Source organism: Podarcis raffonei, chromosome 4 (genome assembly GCF_027172205.1).
Source record: "Podarcis raffonei isolate rPodRaf1 chromosome 4, rPodRaf1.pri, whole genome shotgun sequence".
In the NCBI taxonomy this organism is placed as follows: domain Eukaryota; kingdom Metazoa; phylum Chordata; class Lepidosauria; order Squamata; family Lacertidae; genus Podarcis; species Podarcis raffonei.
In genome coordinates, this window is record NC_070605.1 from 67,622,784 (window position 1) to 67,646,431 (window position 23,648).

The following is a 23,648-nucleotide window of genomic DNA, read 5'->3' on the forward strand; positions in this document are numbered from 1 at the left end:
TGTTTTTGTTTTGTTTCTTGTACTCCTGCAAATCCTGGTGTTCCTCTGAGCCTCTGGGTGCTTGTGTAGGAGGTTTTAAGTATATAAGTATCACCACTCACCCCAAAAAGCAGAGAAATAAAGGGGACTCGTTTGGAATGGCTGCTGTACAATCTATCCATGTCACAAAATCAGTTATCGGCCCACTGTTTAACTTCTGAAGAAGTCTTAAGCATAACTATATAGCCGCAAAATTAGATTTTTTAAGGCTACCTTCCAATCTATGTCTATTTATGGAGAAAAATTGTGGTCCTTTAACTGGAGTTTAATGTGTCGGGATTTTCATGTCAAAATGATGGGGCTTGCTGCTTGTTCTGGGATATGTGCCCAGAGAATGAGAAGGATATAACCTTGAAAATAGAATTGCTGTGGCTGAAATCCATGTCGTTATTTCAGAGGTGCATCTGCATTTAAAAGAACACATTTACTAACTGTTGCAGACTGAGCAGTAACGTTTTAACGAAAAGATGAGCACTGCTTATTTATGTTTTGAATTGTTTCCCATGAGGCATCCCAAAGCAATTGACAATATAATAAAACATTTATGAAGCAGGTAGAACAGTTGTATATGTAAAAACAATTAAATGATTATATGTTTTAAAAAGCCGTTTAAAGCAGCAGTGCATAGGTAAAATCAATTCAGACCCAATACAGGTGCCAACTGGGATAAAGAGAACAGAGTTTTAATCAGGTTACATGGCAATATTTTTTTTCATCCATGTCAAAATGCTAGGCATTCAGCTTGGAAGAAACAGAGCTGGTGGTCAAATTTAGCAAATAAGGATTTCATCTAGCTGGCGTTCTGGTGGCTGCATCATTGTGTACTTTTTAAGCAAACAATTCCCTTCAAACCAAGTAGGATTTCCATCTGAGCAAAAAATATTTACAACTGGGCTAAGAAGCAGCAAACCACCAAACAATGGACTGGGCCCACCAGTTAAATGCCTTTCCCAAGAAAAGGTCCATTTTGTGTCTCCTATCTGAAGAATTGATGCTTTTGAATTATGGTGCTGGAGGAGACTCTTGAGAGTCCCATGGACTGCAGGAAGATCAAACCTCTCCATTCTTAAGGAAATCAGCCCTGAGTGCTCACTGGAAGGACAGATCCTGAAGCGGAGGCTCCAATACTTTGGCCACCTCATGAGAAGAGAAGACTCCCTGGGAAAGACCCTGATGTTGGGAAAGATAGAGGGCACAAGGAGAAGGGGACGACGGAGGACGAGATGATTGGATAGTGTTCTCGAAGCTACCAGCATGAGTTTGACCAAACTGCGGGAGGCAGTGGAAGACAGGAGTGACTGGCGTGTTCTGGTCCATGGGGTCACGAAGAGTCGGACAATACTAAACGACTAAACAACAACAACATCCACAGAACTGCAGCTGAAGGATAAATGAACAGTAGTAAAAGGCTAATCAGCCTGTTGGAGAGGCCTTGGTGGGCTAGAGGTGACCTACAGGTCTTAAATTGCCTTCCAGTATAAAAAGGTAAAAGCATATTGGGAAATGATTTATAATGAATTGAAAAAAAATGTTTAAAACTACTTTCCAAAAAATCCAAAAAACAACCAGAGTCGTTTTTGTTGGGGATAACCCATACGGAAATTCCCAGGTGTCAGAAAAGGGTATTTATGTGTGCAACAACTGCGGCCTGTGTTTTGTTAGGTGAAAAATGGAAAGTGAGTGAGGCTCCAACTAAAGAGGATTGGCAACTTAAGTTGACAGAATATGCACAACTTGCAGATTTAACACATAGAACAAGAGAGCAAGAAGAACATGCATTTAAAGAAGACTGGAAAACATTTATTGAATATATGGAGAGTATTCAGCTGAAATATACAGCTGAAAACGCTGGCAGCATTAAGATAAATTCAACAGAGTAAATAATTTTTGATGGATGTAAACGTGGAAAGCTGATTTGAATGGTTATAGTAAAATATGCAGGGATGTAAAATCAACAATGGGAAGAGAAGAAGGGTAGACATTGGATATTTTAAAGTTTGTAAAATGTTTATTTGAGATTGTAAAATAGAAAATGTAATTTAAAAAATTATTAAAAAGTTGCCTCCCAGTAAGCCTCTTAAAATGGAATAACTTAATTATTTATCCTATTGTTAAACTGAACAGTTAATGAATACACTGGAAAGTTCAATGTATTTTGCTGTAGTGCATGTCTCTCTACTTTGGGGAGGTGTGGGAGGTTGGTAATAATGTTGTTTCATTAGTTATGTTACATCTGAAAATAAGTAAAATACGGTTTTAAAAATGGAACCTTTACACATGGATAGAGTTACACCTATACCTTGCAAATTACAACTTTGCATGGCCTAATACCGGCCTACATATGTTTAAACTTTCTATGTATCTCACAGTATTTTGCTCTTTTACATTTCAGGTTGGACAGCGTTTATTTACACGCTCTTTGGTAATGTATATGTTGGTAAGTTGCTTGTTGACTCCACCATGTTTTGATTACTGGAAACTGCTTCTGTTTTTGAGAACCATTTTTTATTTTCAAAAGCTAGTACGATCTTTTTTTAGGGGTGAAATGGTATTCAGACTGCTGTAAATGTCAAACAGGCAGCATTTGCTAGCTCTGTAAAAATTGCTGCCTTTAAAGATTAGTAGGTGGCTTCCTATTGGTTTATGACACTGGGTTGCTCTATAAAGCCTACTATGGTCTCTGCACAGTATTTCCTAGAGATTGCTGCTCTGCCTGTGAGCCCACCTATCTATAAACAATAAATCTGTGGTTGACCCTTGTTGAGGGTCCTCGTGGCGCAAATGAGCCGCCTTAGTTGTGGCAGGTTGGAGAAAGCTTTGTTTGTTGGGTAATGAAGCGGTGATCTTCAGAGGACCATAGTGATGCTAGATATCCTTTGACAGAATCAGAGTCGGAAGGGACCGTGAGGGTCATCTAGACCAACCCCCTGCAATGCAGGGATCTTTTACCCCATGTGGGGCTTGAACTCACAACCCTGAAATTAAAAGTCTCCTGCTCTGGCTGAGCCATCTCAGCTGAAGCATTTATTTCAAAGTAGAAAACAGATATTGCAGGGAGAACTGTAAAATGCCTCTTATAGAACAATCCTATATTTGGAGGGAAGACCCATCAAATTCAGTGAGGCTTAATCAGGTAAATGGTTATAGCATTGCATGCTTGGGCATCGTAAATCTTACCTTGCAGTTAAGTTATTCTGTGATCAGCTGTCTGCTTGGAAATTTTCATGAAAGGTTTAATTATTCAGATATGTTTCGGAAACAGTGTGAATTAGCCAGTACCTATATGGAAATGTTAGCACAATCACTTCTTGAAAAAACCCACCATTTTCCAGGTCCTTCTGATGCTCAACAAAAAATAGAACCGCACCACACTGCTGTGCTGGACGATGGAGACTGTATTCAGTTTGAAAACAAGGTATTCTGCAACTAATCTGTCTGGCTCCAAAACATCACTCTCACCCCCAGAATGCTTTCAGTAGGTTTTAACGATAGTAAACTGGGTCAGAATGAATCCCAAATAAACCGCCTTAGCAAGAAACCCCAATTAAACTGTTAACAGAAGTGCTGAACCTGTCTTCATTCCCTTCCTATACTAAATGTTTAAGTGTCTTTTGCTTGGTTGCAATTCTTGAGAAGCTCTTATTCTGCAACAGCCCATTGACTCTTGTGGAACTAGAGTAAGTGGACTGGATTTCATCGGCTTCATTTATTCTTACGCTTTGTATTTTACTCCCCGCACCCTTCAAGCTGCTTAAATTGCAGTTTGCGAGTGCTTTCAGGTGTTCTCTACAATGGAAATGAGGTGTATTCTGGGATACATTCTGACTCAAGGTGGCCCTGAATAGCAGTGTGTCTTCTAACAAATGTCTTGACGACGACTTCTATAATACAGATCAATTCTTTGCCCACCTCTCTCTTCAGATATTCAGTTCAGCTACACTGGAGCATAGGAGGGGCTGAGTTTTTATATCTAAGCTCTCCAGGCAGCCTCTCACATGCTGGTTATGATATAGCGGTCTTCAAAGAACAGCCAGACAAAGAAATTGCCTGGCTGATCCCTACAAAACAGGTTGAGAATTGCTGAGCACATAGTAACTGCCTGGCTTATTCCTAGATGTATCACTGTACATGAAGCAAGGAGCTAGTTACACAAGGTTTGTGCCCCAGTGCTGGCCCAATGGGCTCTATTGACCTCATGAGCAGTGAGCAAGGAACAGAGGCAGCAACAATGTTGTATATTTGTTATGTACTAAAAGAGCTCCCCAGATCCCCTAGAACTGAGGCTGAATTTTCCTTGGCCCCTTCCTGGTAAGGACTGGGAAGGACTCTTGTCTGAAACCCTAGACAGCCACTGCAAATCATTGCATGCAAGAGTGGCCCTCTGGATGTTATTGGCTTTGAATTTCCACCAGCTCCAGCTAGCTTGGCTGAAGGGTTAAGGGAGTTTTAGTCCAGCAACATCTGAAGAACCAAAGGTTTAGCCAGCACTGATGTAACCAGTCCTGTGTTCTGACAATAGAAGGTAGCTTCCTGTGTTCGCTCAAGTTGAATCAAAAGCACCTCCTTCAATCTGTTCAAGTTATTACTGATATAGGAGAGTGCAGTTTCCATTGGCCTCATTCACATGCCGTGGCAGACATACAACTCAAATGGCAGGGACCCGGCTCCTTCTGCCAAATTGCAAAGAGACGAATCTCAAAGCAGTGAGCCAAGAACAAACCATTGTATAATTCATGTTGGGGAGTTAAGATGGTTTGTTTGTTTGTTTGTTTTGCATGCCCCTTGAATCCAACTTTTCTTTGTATGCTTAACCGTCTCCAGGCTGGAAAAATAGATTATATTCTAGGTTGTTGGAAAGAGCAGTTTATTTTGTGAGCAGAAGTTATAATTTGCTTTCTAAAAAATATATTGTCACTTCTCCTTTTGTGCTTTTCCTAAAAAAATTGAACCTGACATGATTTGAAAGTCTTGCTTATTTTTCGGTACGGGCTACACCCTTATGTCTCAAGACAGTTTTGCAATACTAAGACTACAATAGGGTCTGTCGCAATTCTTTTCTTACATAATATCCAGCAATTTATCTTCAGTGCAGCCAGACCCTATGAGCCTCTGCTGAAGAGACAATGCTGCTTTGACAGGGTAGTTTACCTTAAAAGCTACAACATGCCATAACACAGGAGTGGGATTCTTAAGATGCCTCTTTTATCCTTAGGAGAACTGCCACAGCACAGTAAAAAGTTCTGTCAGTTCCAGTGGGAGGCCCTACACACCAGAAGAGCATGGGAATCATTTTCTGACCATTGTAGTGGACTCTAGTCCACAAAGGCTTATGCCATAATGAATTTGTTACTCTTTCAGGAGCTGGAGAACTTATTTTTGCTGTGACAATTTCTGCTACCTCTCTGGAAACTATTCCAACAGATGTTCAGCCCAGTTATGCTGGGGGATGCTCAAGAGTTGGGGTGGGGAAGTTCCCTTGTGGAAAATCTTGGGTGGGGAAGCGTTGTCTATTTGTTTTTGGCCTTTAGCTCTCGCCAAGCAAAATTCGCACAACTGCTCCATTTGTTTACATAATAATAATATAATAATAATTTATTATTTATACCCCACCCATCTGGCTGGGTTTCCCCAGCCACTCTGGGCGGCTTCCAACAAAACACTAAAATACAATAACCTATTAAACATTAAAAGCTTCCCTAAACAGGGCTGCCTTCAGATGTGTTCTAAAAGTTTGGTAGTTATTTTTCTCTTTGACATCTGGTGGGAGGCATTCCACAGGGCGGGTGCCCCTACCGAGAAGGCCCTCTGCCTGGTTCCCTGTAACTTGGCTTCTTGCAGTGAGGGAACCGTCAGAAGGCCCTCGGTGCTGGACCTCAGTGTCCGGGCAGAATGATGGAGGTTTAAATTCACCACATATGTTTAAATTCACCATATATTTAATAACTTGCATGTGGTCCATAATATTGTATTTAGATAGGATCCAAATCCCACTTTAGGCACAGGGCCCTTTCCAGATGACCTGCTTATTTGGGTTTCATGCTGACTTGCTTGCAGAAAACTTACCAAGAGGCTAGATTGTACCTGGTCTTTATTGAGCATTGATTCTGGTTTTTTGTGGGGCAGTTATACTGCATCCACCCTGATTTGCTTGGTGTTTATTCACCTTTCCACTAACCATTTGTTCAGCCCACATGGAGAAGCCATGGGTCATCGCTTGGGACAAGCGCTGGCTCATCCTTCTCCCTGAGCTTGGCAGCAGTGGGGGAAACAGCGACGTTCCAGGGTCAAATCAGAAACCTGGAAGGCTTTCATAATTCCGGGACTGTCCCTGGAAAGTCGGGACACTTGGAAGGTATGCTGAGGCACCACACTTCTGATCTACTGTATTGTAATTTGCTCCTGCTTTGGGTATCTAATCTCAAAATGTAATTTATATGCTGCTGATGGATGCTTTCTGCTCATCCTTTTAGGATCCTGAAGTGAGCCATTTTGTCTTGGTGGCTGGGGAGCCCATTAAGGAACCAGTAGTGCAACATGGTAAATATCTGTTTAACAAGTCGTCTTCTTTTTAAACAAATGGGGCATACAGAATGTATTTTCATCTTCAACCTCAGGTGTTTATTCTGGAATATCTCCCTCCACCCTTCTGTTCAAAAATCCACAACTTAACATCAGTGACTTGCTGTTTTGGCCTTCCACTGGTATTTATAGGGATATGCCCTGTTTGTAAATCACTGTATTTGAGAGGCCTTGCTTGGAATCTTTTGTTACAGTTGTGTTTTGCTCTTGGAAAAACAGGCTGGGGTTTGAGCAGTCAGATCATTCAGATTATTTCCCCGGTCAAAGGATGTATCATGTTACATTGTGCATTAAGAGATTTGTAAATAATTTTTTTGAAAAGAAGTGTATAAACGTTGGAAAGCAGAGTAAGTACAGTGGTACCTCGGGTTAAGTACTTAATTCGTTCCGGAGGTCCGTTCTTAACCTGAAACTGTTCTTAACCTGAAGCACCACTTTAGCTATTGGGGCCTCCTGCTGCTGCTGCACTGCCGGAGCCCGATTTCTGTTCTTATCCTGAAGCAAAGTTCTTAACCTGAAGCACTATTTCTGTGTTGGCGGAGTGTGTAACCTGAAGCGTATGTAACCTGAAGCGTCTGTAACCCAAGGTACCACTGTAAATAAATGTTACCAGCCTCCTAGCAAAGGGACTCAAAGCTGCCAGGCCTTGCCATTGTTGCTAGTTATATCTTACCGTCATTGCACAAAGCTGCTGGCAAGCAAAACATGAGAAGGGGAGGACGGGTTTGGTGGAGAAGATCTGAGACTGTTACTCCCATGGAATTTCAGTAACTTGCTTACCATAGAGCCATCTGCATTGATGCAGTGCTGTACATGGCACATAAATGCATGGGTGGGGATGGCTATGAACGACAATAATAATAGTAGTAGTAATAATAATAATAATAATAATAATAATAATAATATCTTTATTATCATTACCCCCTCTCGGGGACAACGAAATTACTTGACTGCTCCATAAAAACACTAATTAAAATGTGAATAATGTTTTGTATACGTTAGTCGGGTTGAGTCCATGCATTCCTGCAAGTAAACACATGACGTATGAGTGCATATGATCTTGATGCACACACGTGTAAAGTGACTGAGAACTTGTGTGTGCTGTGGCCTGAGGGGGGGACCCTCGGCTTCACCTGAATCTGCAGGCCTTTGTCTGCGAGTGTCTGTGGAAAAGTTCTAGAGAAGACTTGAAGGTTGGAAGCAATGTGTTCCTCCCTCTGCCTTTCTCTGCCCTCTCCACCAGATGCAAACCATGGCAAACTCCTCCATCATTTACAGCATGGTAGCTAACAGTCTGTGGTACAAGGGCCACAGTCACCCATGGCTGGGCTGCGTACAAGCAGTGGGTGTGATCACCCCACAGCCCTCCTTCTTATCAACCAACCAATCTGATGACCAGGGAGGGGACAGTTTGCATTCCATCAGGGTGCTGTGCTCCACCCACATGTCTACCTCATTTCCCCCTCTTTTTGTTGCAGTGCTCAAAATCAGTGGGGTCAGGGGGCAGAAAAAAACTTGCTTGGTTGGGGGCCAGATGAGGCACCCAAAGTATTGATTAGCTGCCCCTGATTTATAGAGTCAGATCTTCCCCTTCCACAGCTAGCGTGTGGAATCCCCAAGATTTCCCTGTAATGTGAAGGAGGGAAAAGAAGAACCTGCCGTCAAATGCTATTGAGCAATCCTTGCTCAATTGCTCACTCAGCAATCCTTTGCTCACTCAGGATTGCTCGCTCAGCAGTCCTTTGATGTGGTGCAACCTCTATGCCAACCTTCAACACAGCTGAGCCCTTGGGAATGAATCTGGGGACCCAAAGGAGGAGGAGAAAGGAGAAGGAATGAGATGCAAATTGAATTCGTCTACAGAAAGCCTAAAGCCTGGAATAATTAAATACTATACTGAATTTTGCAATCTATATCTTAGGTCCGTTTGTGATGAATACACAGGAAGAAATTCAACAAGCCTTTAATGACTTCAGAAATGCAAGAAATGGATTTGAGAGAGCCACCACTTGGAAATCAAAGATTGGAAACAAATGACGTGGGGTAGCAGAACCCAGGCTGAGTGGCTTTTTAAAAATACATTTGCAGCTGTACACCTTGATCTTTACTGCATTTACTGATTCCATTTGCTTCATTAGTACTGATCATGTGGGTTTGCCAGATTGAACCCAAATAATATTTCTAGTATGCCTAGCACCAAAGTTAGCTATTAGAGTGTCGTAGACGGGTACAGCTGCATTTTTATTACTCTGAGATATACATGATATATAAACGTTTTGTTTATCTGTAATAAAAAGCATTTTCTCTAAAACGTACAGTCTCATGCCCTTTCTTTGTAAAAGCACTGTTTTAATAAATGAAATGGTTTTCTCAAAATCCTTACAACACAGAAAACGTAAAGGAAAGCGGTGTGTGTGTGTGTGTGTGTGTGTGTGTGTGTGTAGCTGTAGGAGTGCACCTATTGTAGTATGTATACTTTGTAAGGCCATGTGCTGAAGTTTCATGTTTCAGGTAATACCTCTTAAAATAATGGTGGCACACATTGCACTGGTTAGTTTAGTAAATGCTACACCATTGGTAGGGACAGAATGGGATAGGAGCCAACATGTGACTCTTGTTTTCTGCCAGTGTCTGTATCAGATTTAAGACGCAGGCTTCTGCAGGCTTCCATGAAGGCTGTGAAAAAAAGTTTCAATACAGAGAGTTGGATTACAGCTCTCTCTAGCTCAAAGCATCGGCCGTTCTACTGCCGTCTTAAAAGGAAGCTTGTAACATGGAGCACCAAACCCCCTCAGCAGATTTTAACCTTTCCTGGACCACAAATTAATATTGAGTTTCTCTTTGTGTCCAGGTGGGAGATGGATTGATTATTATTATTTTTTTGATAGACTGGGACCTGTAGTTGCCTGCTTCTGGAAATATTTTTTAACTTTTGTATTTTTATATCTAAAAAGTACCTACAAGAAAGAGATGACATTGTTTAAGTGAATTTTACTCTTCTTTTTTAACTGTGCTGTTTACATCTCGTGTATACACTTTAAGTTTACTTGGAGAGTAAGATTCTGGGTATGCATTTTTAAAAACATTAGCAGTTTGTAGAGAAATGAATTTCGAAACGTTCTTCTCCAGCTGTGTGACTTCAACTATATAGCAAAGTGTGGACGTCAACCACAAGGATGTACAAGGCGTGGACAACTGTAAACATATTTATAGTGTCTTTTCTACATCTGCTGCAAGGTTCTGAACATGGATCTGTAAAGGTAAGTGGGCTTTATTTTGGAATTGTCTGCATCAATAGGAGTCTCAAGACCACATGGGTTTTCCTGTCTGAAACGATCTTTGGACTACAGTGGCACCTTTTAAAGTTCTTTCTGGGGTGACTCTTAAGTATTGCATAAATAAACAACTTTGACACATGTACGGTAATACCGTCAGAGAAGATTTAACAGTATGGTCCAGCCAATTTAAGCATTTTTCTGACCTGCCAGATTTCCAAGGGGAAGACTAAAGTGCATGTTCAACTAACCCATTGAAATAAATAGTATTTAACTTTTGGCTGACTTCTGTCTTAAGGAGTATATAGAAAACAGTAATGTAATGAATCTACATTCACAGCTGATTGATACTTTTCTTTTTTGGCCACTTAAAATATATATTGTGTTAAACGATAATTCATTTTCAGTGGTGGCACATGACCAAATGGGAACCTTTTTGAGAATTCCAGTATGACAGAACTTTTTGCAATAACATATCCTCTTAAATTGTTTCATCCTCAGTCAGTGCTTTTGCTGCATCTCTCCAAACAATTTGTGCATTAGCTGTAAGCCTTCCCTTTCTTTGGCAAGATTAGGAAGGTTGTCTTTTTGACCTATCAGTCACTCTGTTTTTGCACGGATCCACTTTAAAAAATAATTAGGTTTTAAATACAGTTCCCAAATAACGTATTTGCTACTGCCCTTTAATATCTAGTTCCTAGAAGTTTTTGTCATTCCAGGACATTGTCAAATGTATGTGTGATTAGAGAAACTCCTTACTGCTGTATAATGTACCAATCCAGTCTGAATAATTAAGGCTGAATTCCTGTATGGTTTGAGAAGTAATTCTTTGCCAGATCTGATATGAGAAATGCCTTCTAAGGTTGGTTCATGGTGTAAGCTTTCAAAAGATAATATTCTAGCCTCCCTTACAACTTCACTGTGTAAATAGCATATTTACGAGACTTTGAAAGTTTAGAAAAGGTATCAGTGTTCCTCATTTCCTTAACTTGTTACATTCTACTGTTCGCTTCTTCAGTAAATCAGAAAACTGAATTGAAGATTCAAGCAAGAATCCTGTTATGTTCAAATTAACGGGGGTGGGAAGGGGAATGCAACTGCTGGCATTTGGCAAAAATGTGAATCAGCCAGGCCCCAGGGTATTTCTGCAGTACAATGATATAATGCCAATTATATTGCAGAAGCAACATGGATATACTGTGTAGGTCAAACTAAAAAGAGAGAGAGGGAAATCATTACTTCGTGCTAGAGTAGAAGTCAGCCTTTCTGGTATCCTCCATGAAATGATTTCCTTTTATCTTATCAAAATGCATTTATTGTTAATAAAATTAAGGCTGCAAACTTATGCTATGCATAATTGCATAAGGATTGGGCTGCCAATGATTTCTACATAGGAACGAGAAAAGGCTACTTTGTGCTTTCTGTTAAATCTCCGGAGGTTTTGAAATCGTTATTTTTTACACCAATTACCTATTATTTGCTGATTTTTCTATAGTTTGGAATATATTTCAGCTGATGCAATTCTATACCTGCCTACTCAGAAGAAAGCCCCATTGAATTGCAGGGGGCTTATTTCCAGGTCAGTGAGTACAGAATTGCAGCCTATGGCTCAAGTGCTATGAAACATTTTGAGCGGCAGGTTATTCTAAATCTCAGCGACATCAAGCAGCTCTTTCATGTAGAACTATGGGCAGCTTGGTGTGAAGTAGATTAATGGACTGGACTGGCTTTACTATCCTCTTGGCAGGGATCTTATGCTACAGAGAAGAGCCCAAGCTTAAATTATGTCCTTTCTGTAGGGCAAGTGCCTTGAAACACCTATGTGCAGAATTCCCTTTTAAAACGTAAGAAGATCCCTGCTGGATCACACCCCAAGACTCATCTGGTCTGCCTTTGGGGGACCCTGTTTTAAAATTTCCCAGCAGTGTATGGCAAAAAGTGTTGGTTTCCCTCACCGTATCATATTACAACAGCAGTGTGTGTGTGTGTGTGTGTGAGAGAGAGAGAGAGAGAGAGATTTCCTGAACTTTACACAATGACTGTAACCTGCCTAATTAACATGGGCTTGGTCCCAGTATGACAGCAAGTTGAAGCCTGTGTTTCATTAGACAAAGAGAGAGGATCTGCCTGTGTGTGTGGCGTTAGGACCAGAGAGGTGTTGGAGTTTAAATACAGCTCGGTGCTGCGTACCTGAATCAGTCAAGTCCAGCGGGAGTGCCTATATAGTTGGCCTCTCTCTTATGTAGTGTTGCTGTTCCTGTAGCCCCCAAATGCTAGGGTTGGCACCCAACTCCATCACTTCACAAAAGGCCATACACTGCGCCTTCTGGGAAAGAAGAGGAACCATTGCTTTGGCAATGCCCCTGACCTGTAAAGACAGCTGCTCTGGTTTGGCCCAGTTCAAGCAGAGCTCCTTCCACAGGCTTGGGCCAATAGATGGAGAGACCACAGAGGAAGTTTTGGAAGAGGTTGGTATGAGCTTGGAGAGACAGAACAATGCCTCTCTTGTTGGGTAGGGAGACTAGCCAGCAGGCACCGGGTGGGAGGAAGTGGAATTTAATCTTCTCCAGGAAGCAGCAAGGCAGAAGAAACTGTGTGCGAGAGAGGAGAGGCTCTTGTCTGGGCAAAGTAGCTTCAGGGTTCTCCCCTCTTAGCATTTGTGAACCTAATGAAAGGCAGTGACACCCAGGGCCAGCCCACCCACGAGGCAAGGTGAGGCGATCGCCTCAGGTGCAAGGATCCATAGCGGCAGAGAATCCCAATGTAGATCTTTATCCCACCCCCATTTCCAATGTCGCTCTTCATTCCCCACTTCTTCCCTGGTTCCAAGCAGAAGTTCAGAGCCAATGTCCAGGCTTTCCTTTGACCAAAGTCAGGACGTTTGCGGTAAATCTCCATCTGCCTTAAAAAGGTACTTGTTCACTGAGCAAAGAAGATTCAGGCTGTTTATTGAGAGCTTTTTTTCTCCCAGAAAGCTGTTCCAGGAAGAGCAACGAGGGGAAGTTTGGCAAAGCCAAATCTGAAGAGCAGGTGCTGTAAGAGACGGTTTCTTCAAGATGTTTCTTCTGCCCTAGGGGAGAAGGAAGCACTGTACTTTTTAGGGATCCAAATCGGACTTCCAGGCTTGGATAGTCAAGTGGCCAATTTTTTTGTATGCAGTTTTGACTAATGTATTCATTTTTGCAAACAGTGTCCCCACATTATCATTTTTGTCTTTCCCCCCACTAATATATTCATTTTATGCACACCTTTCCCTTAAGTATGCATAGTTGTAAACATAGTTTGGTGGGAACTCAGAATAACTCGGTCGGTAGAGCATGAGACTCTTAATCTCATGGGTTCGAGACTCACACTGGGCAAAAGATTCCTGCATTTCAGCAGGTGGTTGGACTAGATGACCCTTGTGGTCCCTTCCAACTCTAGAATTCTATGGAGTGCTGCATCACAAAATTCAGGTAAGTACGAATTTTAAAGGATGTCTATGTTTTAGTTCTTTTATTGTTTCAGAAAGTGAAACTTGATAGATTCACCTTTAAATGTGCACTGAATTTAATTTCTGCTCCTATCCCTAGGTGGCCAGATAACAAACTCTGCTCTAACCCAGTAAATAGCCAGGCCACCCCAACACGGCTCAACTGATTAGCTATGGGGATATTCTCTATTTACATGCCTGCTTAATTAGCAAAATTTGAGAGATGAGAGATCAAAGTTATTTTTCATTTAATACAGCAATTGGAAACACAGACAGCCCAATGTTCCAGGGCTACCGCCACAAATTACATTTCATGGCATGTGCTGTGAATATTTATTTCCTTAGGAGTTAAGGAATTTGTAAAGTACACATGTTGTCAATGAACATATTTATTGGCTTTCTGAACCCTCTGCTCCTCTCAATTCCTTGTGACTAAAAGTCATGATGAGCGACGGTTTCTACATAAAATAAATGTGGTCACAATATTCCGGAAAATTGATCCCGTCAATTCCCCTGGGGAGTGCCATTCTTCTTTGGCAAGTCTTGAAAGAGAGTCCTGTCTTTTAGGCTGTTACCATGCACCATGTTTTTAAAATGGCAAGAGCAGATAAAAAGCACATGCTTTTTAACATCCCACTGCATGTCCTTGATGTACTTATCACTTTGAGGGGGAGTGGGGAAGGTAAAGGGAACTTGGAGACCTTTATTTAGCCCATGCCTTTTTTGTTCATGAAAATGAGTAGAAAGATATGCCCTCCCTTTGCGGTGCTTCAAAGTTCACAAGAAATACAATTGTGTGTTTTACTTGGTTTTTAACGATGTGGCAAGCTGTTACAATAAATCGAAAACAAAAATCCCAAGACACAGTAGCTAAGGAAATATGAGTAGCTTTCAGCTATTGTATATATTCCATTTGGGGGGGGGAGTGGCTGGAGCCACCAGCCAGGTTCTTGTATCTCCTGGATTGACATTTTTGGTACTGCTTGGTCATAAACATCTTCCACATGCCAGTGGCATGGCACTGTACCCTCTGTGTGTGTGCCAGGTTAAGGGGCTTCTACAGCTTGGTTCCTGCATTGCTTGAAAGCAAACCATGTTCGAGAAATGTCCTCAATTCATAATTCCCCGTGAGTCAATGCCGCAGAGTGTGAAGACCACGGATGCAACTTCAGGAGACAATAGGGTCTTCTGAAATGGAGGAACAGTCTTAAGTTCCTAAATTTACCTTCCAGTTCTTCTCTCACTGCTCTCTTGTTATATGCTGGACCCAAAGCTATGACTTGGCAGTCTCCCTGGGAACCTAATGTTGTTGTTGTTTAGTCGTTTAGTCGTGTCCAACTCTTCGTGACCCCATGGACCAGAGCACGCCAGGCACTCCTGTCTTCCACTGCCTTCTGCAGTTTGGTCAAATTCATGCTGGTAGCTTCGAGAACACTATCCAACCATCTCGTCCTCTTCTCCTTGTGCCCTCCATCTTTCCCAACATCAGGGTCTTTTCCAGGGAGTCTTCTCTTCATCTCAGCTTCAAGATCTGTCCTTCCAGTGAGCACTCAGGGCTGATTTCCTTAAGAATGGATAAGTTTGATCTTCTTGCAGTCCATGGGACTCTCAAGAGTCTCCTCCAGCACCATAATTCAAAAGCATCAATTCTTCAGCGATCAGCCTTCTTTATAGTCCAGCTCTCACTTCCATACATCACTACAGGGAAAACCATAGCTTTTACTATATGGACCTTTGTTGACAAGGTGATGTCTCTGCTAATAGGGAGGCACAATCTGTGTTAATGCTGTGAGGATGCAACAGTATGCTTTACTCATCACGTTAACTGTTAAATGTTAGCCTTGGGGAGGGGGAAGGGACATTGTTGAATGGTTTTCATGGCTACTGTAAGTCAGTTCTTCATGATTCTACTGACTGGATATATGTTCGTTTATCCCAAGGCACCTCTTGGTATGCTAGGGAAATTCTTCATATTTCTTTTCTATGATTAGTAATTCTTGATCAGATTTGAAGAAGGGACAGACTCCTGACATTTTGGATCATTTATCCAGCAGTATCTCAAAGAGCACCTCTCTCCTTATGAATCGACTCAGACCCTGCAACCATCTTCGGAGGCCCTTCTTTGTGTGCCTCTTCCAGGAGAGGTCTGGAGGGTGGTAACATGAGAACAGGCCTTTTCTTTGGTGGCTCCCCATTTGTGGAATGCTCTCCCCAGGGAAGCTTATCTGGTCCCTTCATTGCATATATTTGGTCATCAGGCAAAAGCATTCCTCTTCTACCAGACCCTTGGCTAATTAAACAACCAATGGCTTTTATTGCTTTTGTTGTTAGTATGCTGTGTATTTTTGTGTTTTTATATTGTAAACTGCCCTGTCATGCTTGGATGAAGGGTGGTATATAAATTTAATTAATTAATAAATAATAGAAAAACCATGGGCTGGTGATCCCATATCTGGCATCCTTTGTAACTAATTCTTTAGTTACAAACCTTAGAAAATAACACCTCCTTTAATCCAAGAGTAATTATTTAACCCAGCCTGATATATATTTTTACAGTCTATATTACATTGGCACATTCAACAGAAATGTGTGCTCTTTGCTACCTAAGGTCTATATATGTGGGCACAGGACTGATCTTCTGTTTCTGCCCCATTTCTTACAGAGAACATCACTTTCTGCCCTGGAGTGGTCAGAGCAGCAGATCAGGAAAGCTTCTAGCCTGGAAGAGCTTCTTCGCATCACCCACTCTGAGGACTGGAAGCTTTGGAAGTGCCGGCTAAAGCTTAAGGGCATGGCCGCTCTGGATTCCAGATCAGCCTCTCATCGCTCCACGAGATTTGCCGCTGCTTTCTATGATATTGAGATACTAAAAGGTAGGCTCACAGTTTATGAACTGAATATTTCTGGATCCACAGTGACATAGGTCAGGTTGCTGTCTTGTTTGTATGCAGAGCTGACCCACCCATGAGGCTGGGTGAGGCAGCTGCCTCAGGTGGTATCCTGCAAGCAGCATCACCCCTCTTCCACCCCGCAGCTTTGCCACTGGTCTTCTCCCTGGTCTCTAGCCGCCGTGAGGGACTGGCAGTAAAGCTCTGCAGAACATCTCCTCTCCTACCAAGTTGGCGAGAGGAGAGGCATTGCTGACAAGTCAGTGGAAGATTCGTCCCCCTCACCGGGCAGTGTGGTGGGGCTTTGGTCGGCTTCTCCTGAAGGGAAGAGCCATTGCTAACTCCACTGCTGGGCAGGAAGTGGAAATCAAGAAAGGATCTTTCCTCAACAAACACCACCCATACCCTGGTCCGATGAAGAAGACTTACAGAGCTTGCGCTCGCATCCGGGTGTGTGTGTGTGTGTGGTGGGGTGGCGGCTGTGAGACGTTTCTCTTTTTTGTGTGTAAGTTTTTTTTATTTGATTTTTAACAAATATAAACACATATAAAAAATAATTCAAGATCCATATATTGAGATTGCTCTGAATCTCCTGACTTCCCCCCCATCCATTCCATGGGTCCTAATAATAATAATAATAACTGGACATCAATGCTTACCCAAGTTTTAACCATCCAAATTATCCATACTTTTGCGAGATGTTTCTTCTCAGGTATCAAAAGGTCCCGGGCCACCCCTGTTTTTATGTGAAAGGCAGGTTGTTATGTGTTTTTTTGTGCCTGAAACACACACACACACTTACACACTTGCTGATGGGTCTGTTCCTTGTTCATAAGGTTATGTCAGTGCTCTGAGTGATATAAGCAGGAAGCTGTCTTTTTTTTTAAAAAAAAAATCCATTTGAAAATAAAGTAAAATAATATTTTAAGAAGTCAAAAATGGTACAGATAGGAGTCACCATGTGTCTTGAGATGTCCCAGACACTGTCCAATGTGTATTGATATAGCATAGCCACTATACCGAAAGTATCCCTCAATCATGTTTGTGGTGCTTGTTTGGCTGGGAGGAGATGACATTTTGTCGGCAATAAAGCAATTGACTTTTTTTGCTTGGGGTGCTACCTTGGGAGAAGCTGCATGGATCCCTGGAAGGAAAGCAGAAGCCATGAAGCATTTATTCCATGATTTAATGTGCTCACCTGGAAAGGTGTCTACAAACTTGCAAATTCACACCCTGAAAAAACAAAACAAAAAATTCAATGTGCTGATAGGGTGCTTGATCGAAGTTCTGAGTTTGAAGTGCAGACAGGTGTCAAACCCATTGTTGCAAGCTCTGTATCAGGCATCCTGTCTCACGTGTGCTGCGTGCAATATGGGCAGTGGCCTTACGTACCAAAGGAGACCAAAAAGAGGAGGAATGTCCTCTAAGCCTGCCACAGACTTCTTTAGATTTTCTGCACAAAACTAGGTATTTTTCTTTGTTTCCACTCACAACACAACGCTGCTCTAAACAAAGCATTTTTTCCACTGCAGGGAAAAATGTAAACAGACAGCAATATTTAAAAGGAATGTGCCAACAGCAGCTTGAAATGCAGAAACATTCAAATGCCTGTTTTTATTAGGTGTGCCCTGATGTAAAACACTTTAGCAGCTTGGACATTGCTGGGCAGGAGCTTCCTGGACATCTGTTCTTACAAAGAGAGAAAGAAACAGAGACTAAAACATTGGAAAGGATGCCATGGGCTCTGGTCATACCCTACAGGTGTGCTGTGGCACCTGCATTTCTGTAGTTAGACCAAGGGTTGCTAACTCCTGAACTGGCTCTTATAGCTGTCCCTTTTAACAGCCGTTTGATCAGGTGACCAAAGAGCAGGTCATAATGTCTGCCGCCATGTTATGAAAAGTTTCACCTGCCCCCTTTGAGCTCATCAGATATTTGCTAAAAGGTCAGGAAAAGGCCAGACAGTATTCCCACCCCTTTTCTGGCCAGTTACATCAGAAGAGCTTGACTGGATCAGCCCAAGGGCCCAGTGCAGTCTAGCATCCTGAACTCAGTGACCCAACCAGATGTCTTGGAGAAACCCACAAGCAGGGCCTGAAGGTCACCATGCTCTCCTCAATTCTGAGTCCCTGCAACTGATATTCATAAGCTTCCTTTCACCCCAAGCTGGATCCAATGATGGCATTGGATCATCAGTGTTGGGCAGCATTGTGTGATTTGGCAGATCACGAGGTTAGTTACCACGTCAGTCCTGCACCTCTAAGGGGGCAGATGATAGAATCTATCATATCTGGGTTTTACAGAACACATTGTAAAGCACAGAAAGGATAAGGGGAGAAATTATAACTACATCAGCTGCGGCAGCCAGTTGGTAGAGCTCTCACCTTGATTGAAGCAATTCAGAATTGATCATGATCACTCTCTTTCCAAATTGCCATTTCAGAGGCAAGTGTGCATCCCTGCAGGCCAACAGGGGACCATCCAAAAACAGAAAGGAAGCACAAACTGGTTTGCAGCAGTGCCAGGTTTTTGCAGGGAAAACTCATGGGAGAACCATGTCCATCAGACAGCCCGGTGAGGACTGGGCATGGCCATGAAATGTCGACTGGCTGTTGCAGGGGTGGGTGGGAATGAAATACCATGGTGAAGGGAGCACTCCACTCTGCCGCATTTCATTGCACAACTCGCTTGGCTCATTTATATTAATAAACAGCAGATGTCATAATGTTGTCAAAGTGCAGTGCTGCATCTCACAGCTACAAAGGACTCAAGAGAGCAGGCCAATGAGCTGGTGAGTCCAGTTGTGTGATGACAACTGCCGCTTTTAGAATGGCTCCCTTGTTCTCCAGTCATAGATGAGGAGTGGCAAAGGACTCAGTGCGTGCCAAGGGAGACCTGCGTGGAAGTTGCCAAAGAGCTGGGCACGGCCACCAATAAATTCTTCAAGCCTCCTTGTGTGAATGTCTACAGATGCGGAGGCTGCTGCAATGAAGAGAGCCTAAGCTGCATGAACACCAGCACATCATACATATCCAAAATGGTATTTGGACTTTTTTCTACTCTTCTGCAGTTTGTTTCTCCTTAACCGTCAAATCCTATGCAGGTTGACTTTGAAGTGAGCCCCTCTTAATTGAATAGACTCGTAGATAGCTCTTTCCTAAGTAAGTGTGTGTAGGAAGACCAGCCACCCAACGGGGTGTCCTCTGGCGCTGAACTCCCATCAACCCCAGCTGATAGGAGTTGTAACCCAAAACACGCAGAGGACGACATGTTGGGGAAGAACAAGGCCATGAAAGTTGCCCATAGCTATGAATCTATTCACCATGGCAGAGCAAGTGTGGCTGCCCCACATTCACTCAAGTCTGTAGAACTATAGACTCCATAATGTGAAGAGGAGGACATGGGGTACATGTTAGACTCATGCCCATCGCATCTCCTTAGGGGCAAATTGTAACTGAAGATTCCTAACATGAAGCTCAGTCCTCTATTTTGCTTCATTGAGCAGGAAATGTGGAGGCTATTTAACAATGAGGGGAGGCTATTTAACGATGTGTTTTAATAGGAGTAGTGAAAAATGCTGTATTTCATCTTTCCAGCTCTTTGAGATTTCAGTTCCTTTAACAAATGTGCCAGATCCGATTCAAGTCAAAATTGCAAACCACACCGGTTGCAAGTGCTTAACAAATGCTCAGCGCCCATCGTACACCATCATACGAAGATCTGTTCAATATCCAGAAAAGGATAGGTAAGATGGGCAGTCAGTTTTCTCTCTATCCCATTTTTTTTAAAGATACACAATCAGTCATTAAGCTTTTCTGAGTGTTCATGAATTGTATGCTTTGTTCTAAGATCAGTGGTTATCCGATGTTTTTTAAAAAGTATGTTTTTCAATGCTACAAAGAAAAGTTAATGACTGCTTGGAAAAACAATGTAGAAACATGTTACATAACATATAGACTTCTCTTCTAGCAGCATTTTTTAATTACTATGGCATCGTTAATATTTACATTTTTTTAAAAAGAGAGTCAAAACTGTCACAGGCAGCTGTGGCAAATTAATAAACAGCAGGCAGTTGGAATGTATCGAGGCCCCAGTTTGATGACTTAGCAAATGCAATTCCTTGAACTGTTCCTTTGGCGGCAATGAGGCTTCTGGTCAAAGTTCCTAAGACGCGTCTCTAAATGCAGAAGCTTCTCAACAGACTCTGAGCCCCAATACACCACGGCCATGTGCCGTCTGTCTGCGTAACTCAGCCTTCCCCAACTTGGTACCTTCCTGATGTTCTGGGCTGTAACTACCATCTGTTTCATCCGGCATGTTTGTGCCGGCTGGGGGTGATGAGAATTGCAGTCCAAAATATGTGGAAGGCACCAAATTGAGGAACCCTGGTTTAATGTATTTGACTAGGCGTAGGGACACGGGTGGTGCTGTAGGTTAAACCACAGAGCCTAGGGCTTGCCGATCAGAAGGTAGGTGGTTTGAATCCTCATGACATGGTGAGCTCCCGTTGCTCCTGCCAAGCTAGCAGTTCAGAAGCATGAAGTGCAAGTAGATAAATAGGTACCGCTCCGGCAGGAAGGTAAACGGCATTTGCGTGCGCTGCTCTGGTTCGCCAGAAATGGCTTAGTTATGCTGGCCACATGACCCGGAAGCTGTACACATGACCTGGCTCCCTCGGCCAATAAAGTGAGATGAGCGCCGCAACCCCAGAGTCGTCCGCGACTGGACCTAATGGTCAGGGGTCCCTTTATCTTTACCTTTAATTAATTTGACTATCCCCCCCCAAGCTGGCTCTCTAATGCCATTTTTGCATGTATTTATTTGAATATTTATATACCACACTTCCATAAGAAATATATAACGAAGCGGTGTGTATACATCAGTTACTTTTTAAACGTGTTCTTAACATATTTATTTGGCCTTTTGTTTCCTTCTAGTTGTCCCCAAATAAACAAACTGTGTCATAGTGGCTGGATGTGGGACAGCAATAAATGTGAATGTGTTGTAGACAAAGATCGTCCTGGCAGAAGGGAAGGTATATACTAGTACTACTTATATACTCACTTTAATATTGAAATCTGGACCAGTTAAAAGAACAACATAACAACATTATGAATAACAACATTATCAAACTGAAATAGGTGGGCGGAGGTGATCCCCCCCCCACTTCTGTAACTCTGTATCCAGGAACAAAAGAGTAAATCTGGGCAGATTGGTAGTTAAAAGCATTTTGCTTTTACTAGAATAAACTGAAATGAGAAGCTCAGTCAGACAGAAGTAACACTCCTTCATTTGAAGCAAAGCATTTGTCCTCCTCCCAGATACTCCCACCCAACTTCACATGCACAGCGGGATCATCATCATCATCATCATTATTGATTATCCTAGGCTATGTGCACCTGGAAGGATAGTAAAATCTGGGCAAGTTTCAAGAGCAATTTCCTCATCATATGGCATTGAGAACCTGATGTTCAAAGTGGGTGGGAAGAAAATACTTACCAAGTGATTTCTAGCCATTGCTGAGACAAATACTGCCCCACCCCTGGGAAGAGAAGCAACTCCATATAATTGTGATTGCAAATAATGACCTGGAACAAAAGCGCTGCACAGCTAGCACCAGATGTTCAAGGGTGCTTTGCACTTTGTTTTTCCTAAACAACCACACCGCCCCATGCCACAAAGCATGTGGGAGAAACTAAGGAGGAGTTTGTGAAATTCTCATTAGGGTCTTCTATTCAAAAGGGGGAAGGCAAAAAGCCTGCAAACCCAGGCTAAACTAACTCTTTAGATCCCAACTGGGGAAAAAAAACTAGAATATGGCTGTGTATACATTATACACATAGTGCTGCAGGGTGGAACTGCAGTTCCTAGAATATGGGGTGTACGGTACACTTTAAATGTATGTATATTGCTGTCATGACTTTTAAAGTCCGTATCCATACAGACTCTGTTTATTTCTGCTAGAATATCAGCTCCATAGTTTTAACTGTAGGTTGATAGGAGTTCAGATTTCTGGACGCACAGTGGCATAAATAGTGCATTTTATAGGTTAAGTTCAAGTCTTGCTGTACACCTGCAGGATATTACCTTTGAGTGACATTGATACCCTATATCTGTGACGTATAGTGAAATGATGAGGTGCCAACATTTTCGGAAGAGGGTGGGGAGTTTTATAAATCTTTCTCTCTCTCTTTCTTTCCTCCAAAACATGTGCCAGGACTCCCTCCACTTGCTGAACTTGCGATGTGTGCACCAAATATGAACTTTGATGAGGAAAATTGCGAGTGCATCTGTAAATGGAAATGCACTGGCAATTTATTTCAGAACAAAGAGAACTGCAGCTGTTACTTGTGTACGGAGAACCAAGACAGCTGCCTTCAGAAACACAAGGAGTTTAATGCAGAAACATGCAGGTAAGCCTTCCTTTACATTTGAGTTCAATGCGGCATGCTTGGTCCACAGCCAGGTTGATTGAGTCCCACCCTTGGGTTGAAATTTGTACTAAATGATAGGGCTTGTGTAGAACGTAAATCTCCCGTTTAACAAAATGATAATGAATGAAGATCTTCCATGCAATGTGGAGCCATGAGTAATGATTCTGTACCTCCCTTCACATGATCACAATGGACATAGTGTTTTCATGCGTTCCTGTACATACTCCATGGAACAGAAGCATGCACTTACCACATTGTCTTCTCTGACTTATTGTCTTTAAACAGCTGTGAAGACAAATGCCCATTCCAAGCCAGAATGTGCCCAACCGCTCGGCCGGCATGCTCGAGGCACTGTTGCCGCCCAAGAGGGGGAAGAAGTCCTCACGGGTCCCAAAGCAGAGAAACACCATGACTGAGCTTTTGTTATCTCCTGTACTACCACTACCACAGTGCTTTGCATAGCTGCCCGCCATCGACTGTTAAATAAGAATAATCATGGATACGGGTGGCTTTACTGCTAAAAAATACAATTAAAATCCAGTCTGTCTTTGTTATTAAGATGACGAATGGATCTGCAAGGACATTGCCACCTGACCGCTGATATATGCTACAACAAACTTCATCCTTGTTCTGTACTGGACTACCAGAAAGACCTACGTTCATTGATGTTGTATGAAAAAGAAAGTGGCATGTTAGAAGCAATGGGGATATCTTTACCAAGCAACTTTGAAATGCAGAGAATAGTTCTATGCCTTCAACCTGCTTATTGGTCATATTTCTTTTTAAACCAACTTTTCCAGGCCTTCTAAAAGTTGGTTCCCTAATGCGTTCAGCACTGAATGATTCGATCTACTGTCTGTCTGTGTTTTATTATTTGGGTTTATCCTAGAACTACTGTCTTATATGCCATATTTAAAATGTATATAGAAAAATAAAGGCACCAGTTATTAATTAATATGCA

At 42.3% G+C, this 23,648-nt stretch overlaps 2 protein-coding genes across 6 annotated transcripts in view; both read left to right on the plus strand.

Moving 5' to 3' along the window:
* Positions 1-8,924, plus strand: part of PIR (pirin) — a 28,999-nt gene extending 20,075 nt beyond the window's left edge. For 2 of the 4 annotated variants that reach the window (XM_053387172.1, XM_053387171.1), the window contains 5 exons: positions 2,432-2,476; positions 3,372-3,454; positions 6,510-6,576; positions 6,654-6,740; positions 8,540-8,924. In XM_053387172.1, the coding sequence (XP_053243147.1) occupies positions 2,432-2,476; positions 3,372-3,454; positions 6,510-6,576; positions 6,654-6,740; positions 8,540-8,655 (398 nt within the window). In that variant the 3' untranslated portion in view covers positions 8,656-8,924. Of the gene's footprint in view, positions 1-2,431; positions 2,477-3,371; positions 3,455-6,225; positions 6,392-6,509; positions 6,577-6,653; positions 6,741-8,539 lie in introns of all 4 variants that reach the window. The other 2 variants (XR_008330270.1, XM_053387173.1) reach the window with 2 other exon arrangements.
* A 247-nt stretch (positions 8,925-9,171) lies between these two features.
* Positions 9,172-23,642, plus strand: VEGFD (vascular endothelial growth factor D). Of its 2 annotated transcripts, none has more exons than XM_053387169.1 (7): positions 9,172-9,878; positions 16,028-16,238; positions 19,103-19,293; positions 19,850-19,998; positions 21,191-21,288; positions 22,471-22,666; positions 22,973-23,642. In XM_053387169.1, exons 1-7 carry the CDS (start codon positions 9,795-9,797, stop codon positions 23,097-23,099), a joined length of 1,056 nt encoding a protein of 351 aa, XP_053243144.1. In that variant the 5' UTR covers positions 9,172-9,794; the 3' UTR covers positions 23,100-23,642. The 2 variants fall into 2 exon arrangements, with proteins under 2 accessions (XP_053243144.1, XP_053243143.1); XM_053387168.1 differs by lacking the exon at positions 9,172-9,878 and adding an exon at positions 11,899-12,361.
* The last annotated feature ends 6 nt before the right edge of the window (positions 23,643-23,648 follow it).

Bases quoted from the DNA above. Each gene is read 5' to 3' on its own strand.
- VEGFD (XM_053387168.1), top strand. From the start codon at position 12,164: ATGCTAGGGTTGGCACCCAACTCCATCACTTCACAAAAGGCCATACAC. The intron at 12,362-16,027 runs GTTGGTATGAGC...CATTTCTTACAG, and splicing joins CAGAGGAAGTTTTGGAAGAG to AGAACATCACTTTCTGCCCT. The intron at 22,667-22,972 runs GTAAGCCTTCCT...GTCTTTAAACAG, and splicing joins TTTAATGCAGAAACATGCAG to CTGTGAAGACAAATGCCCAT.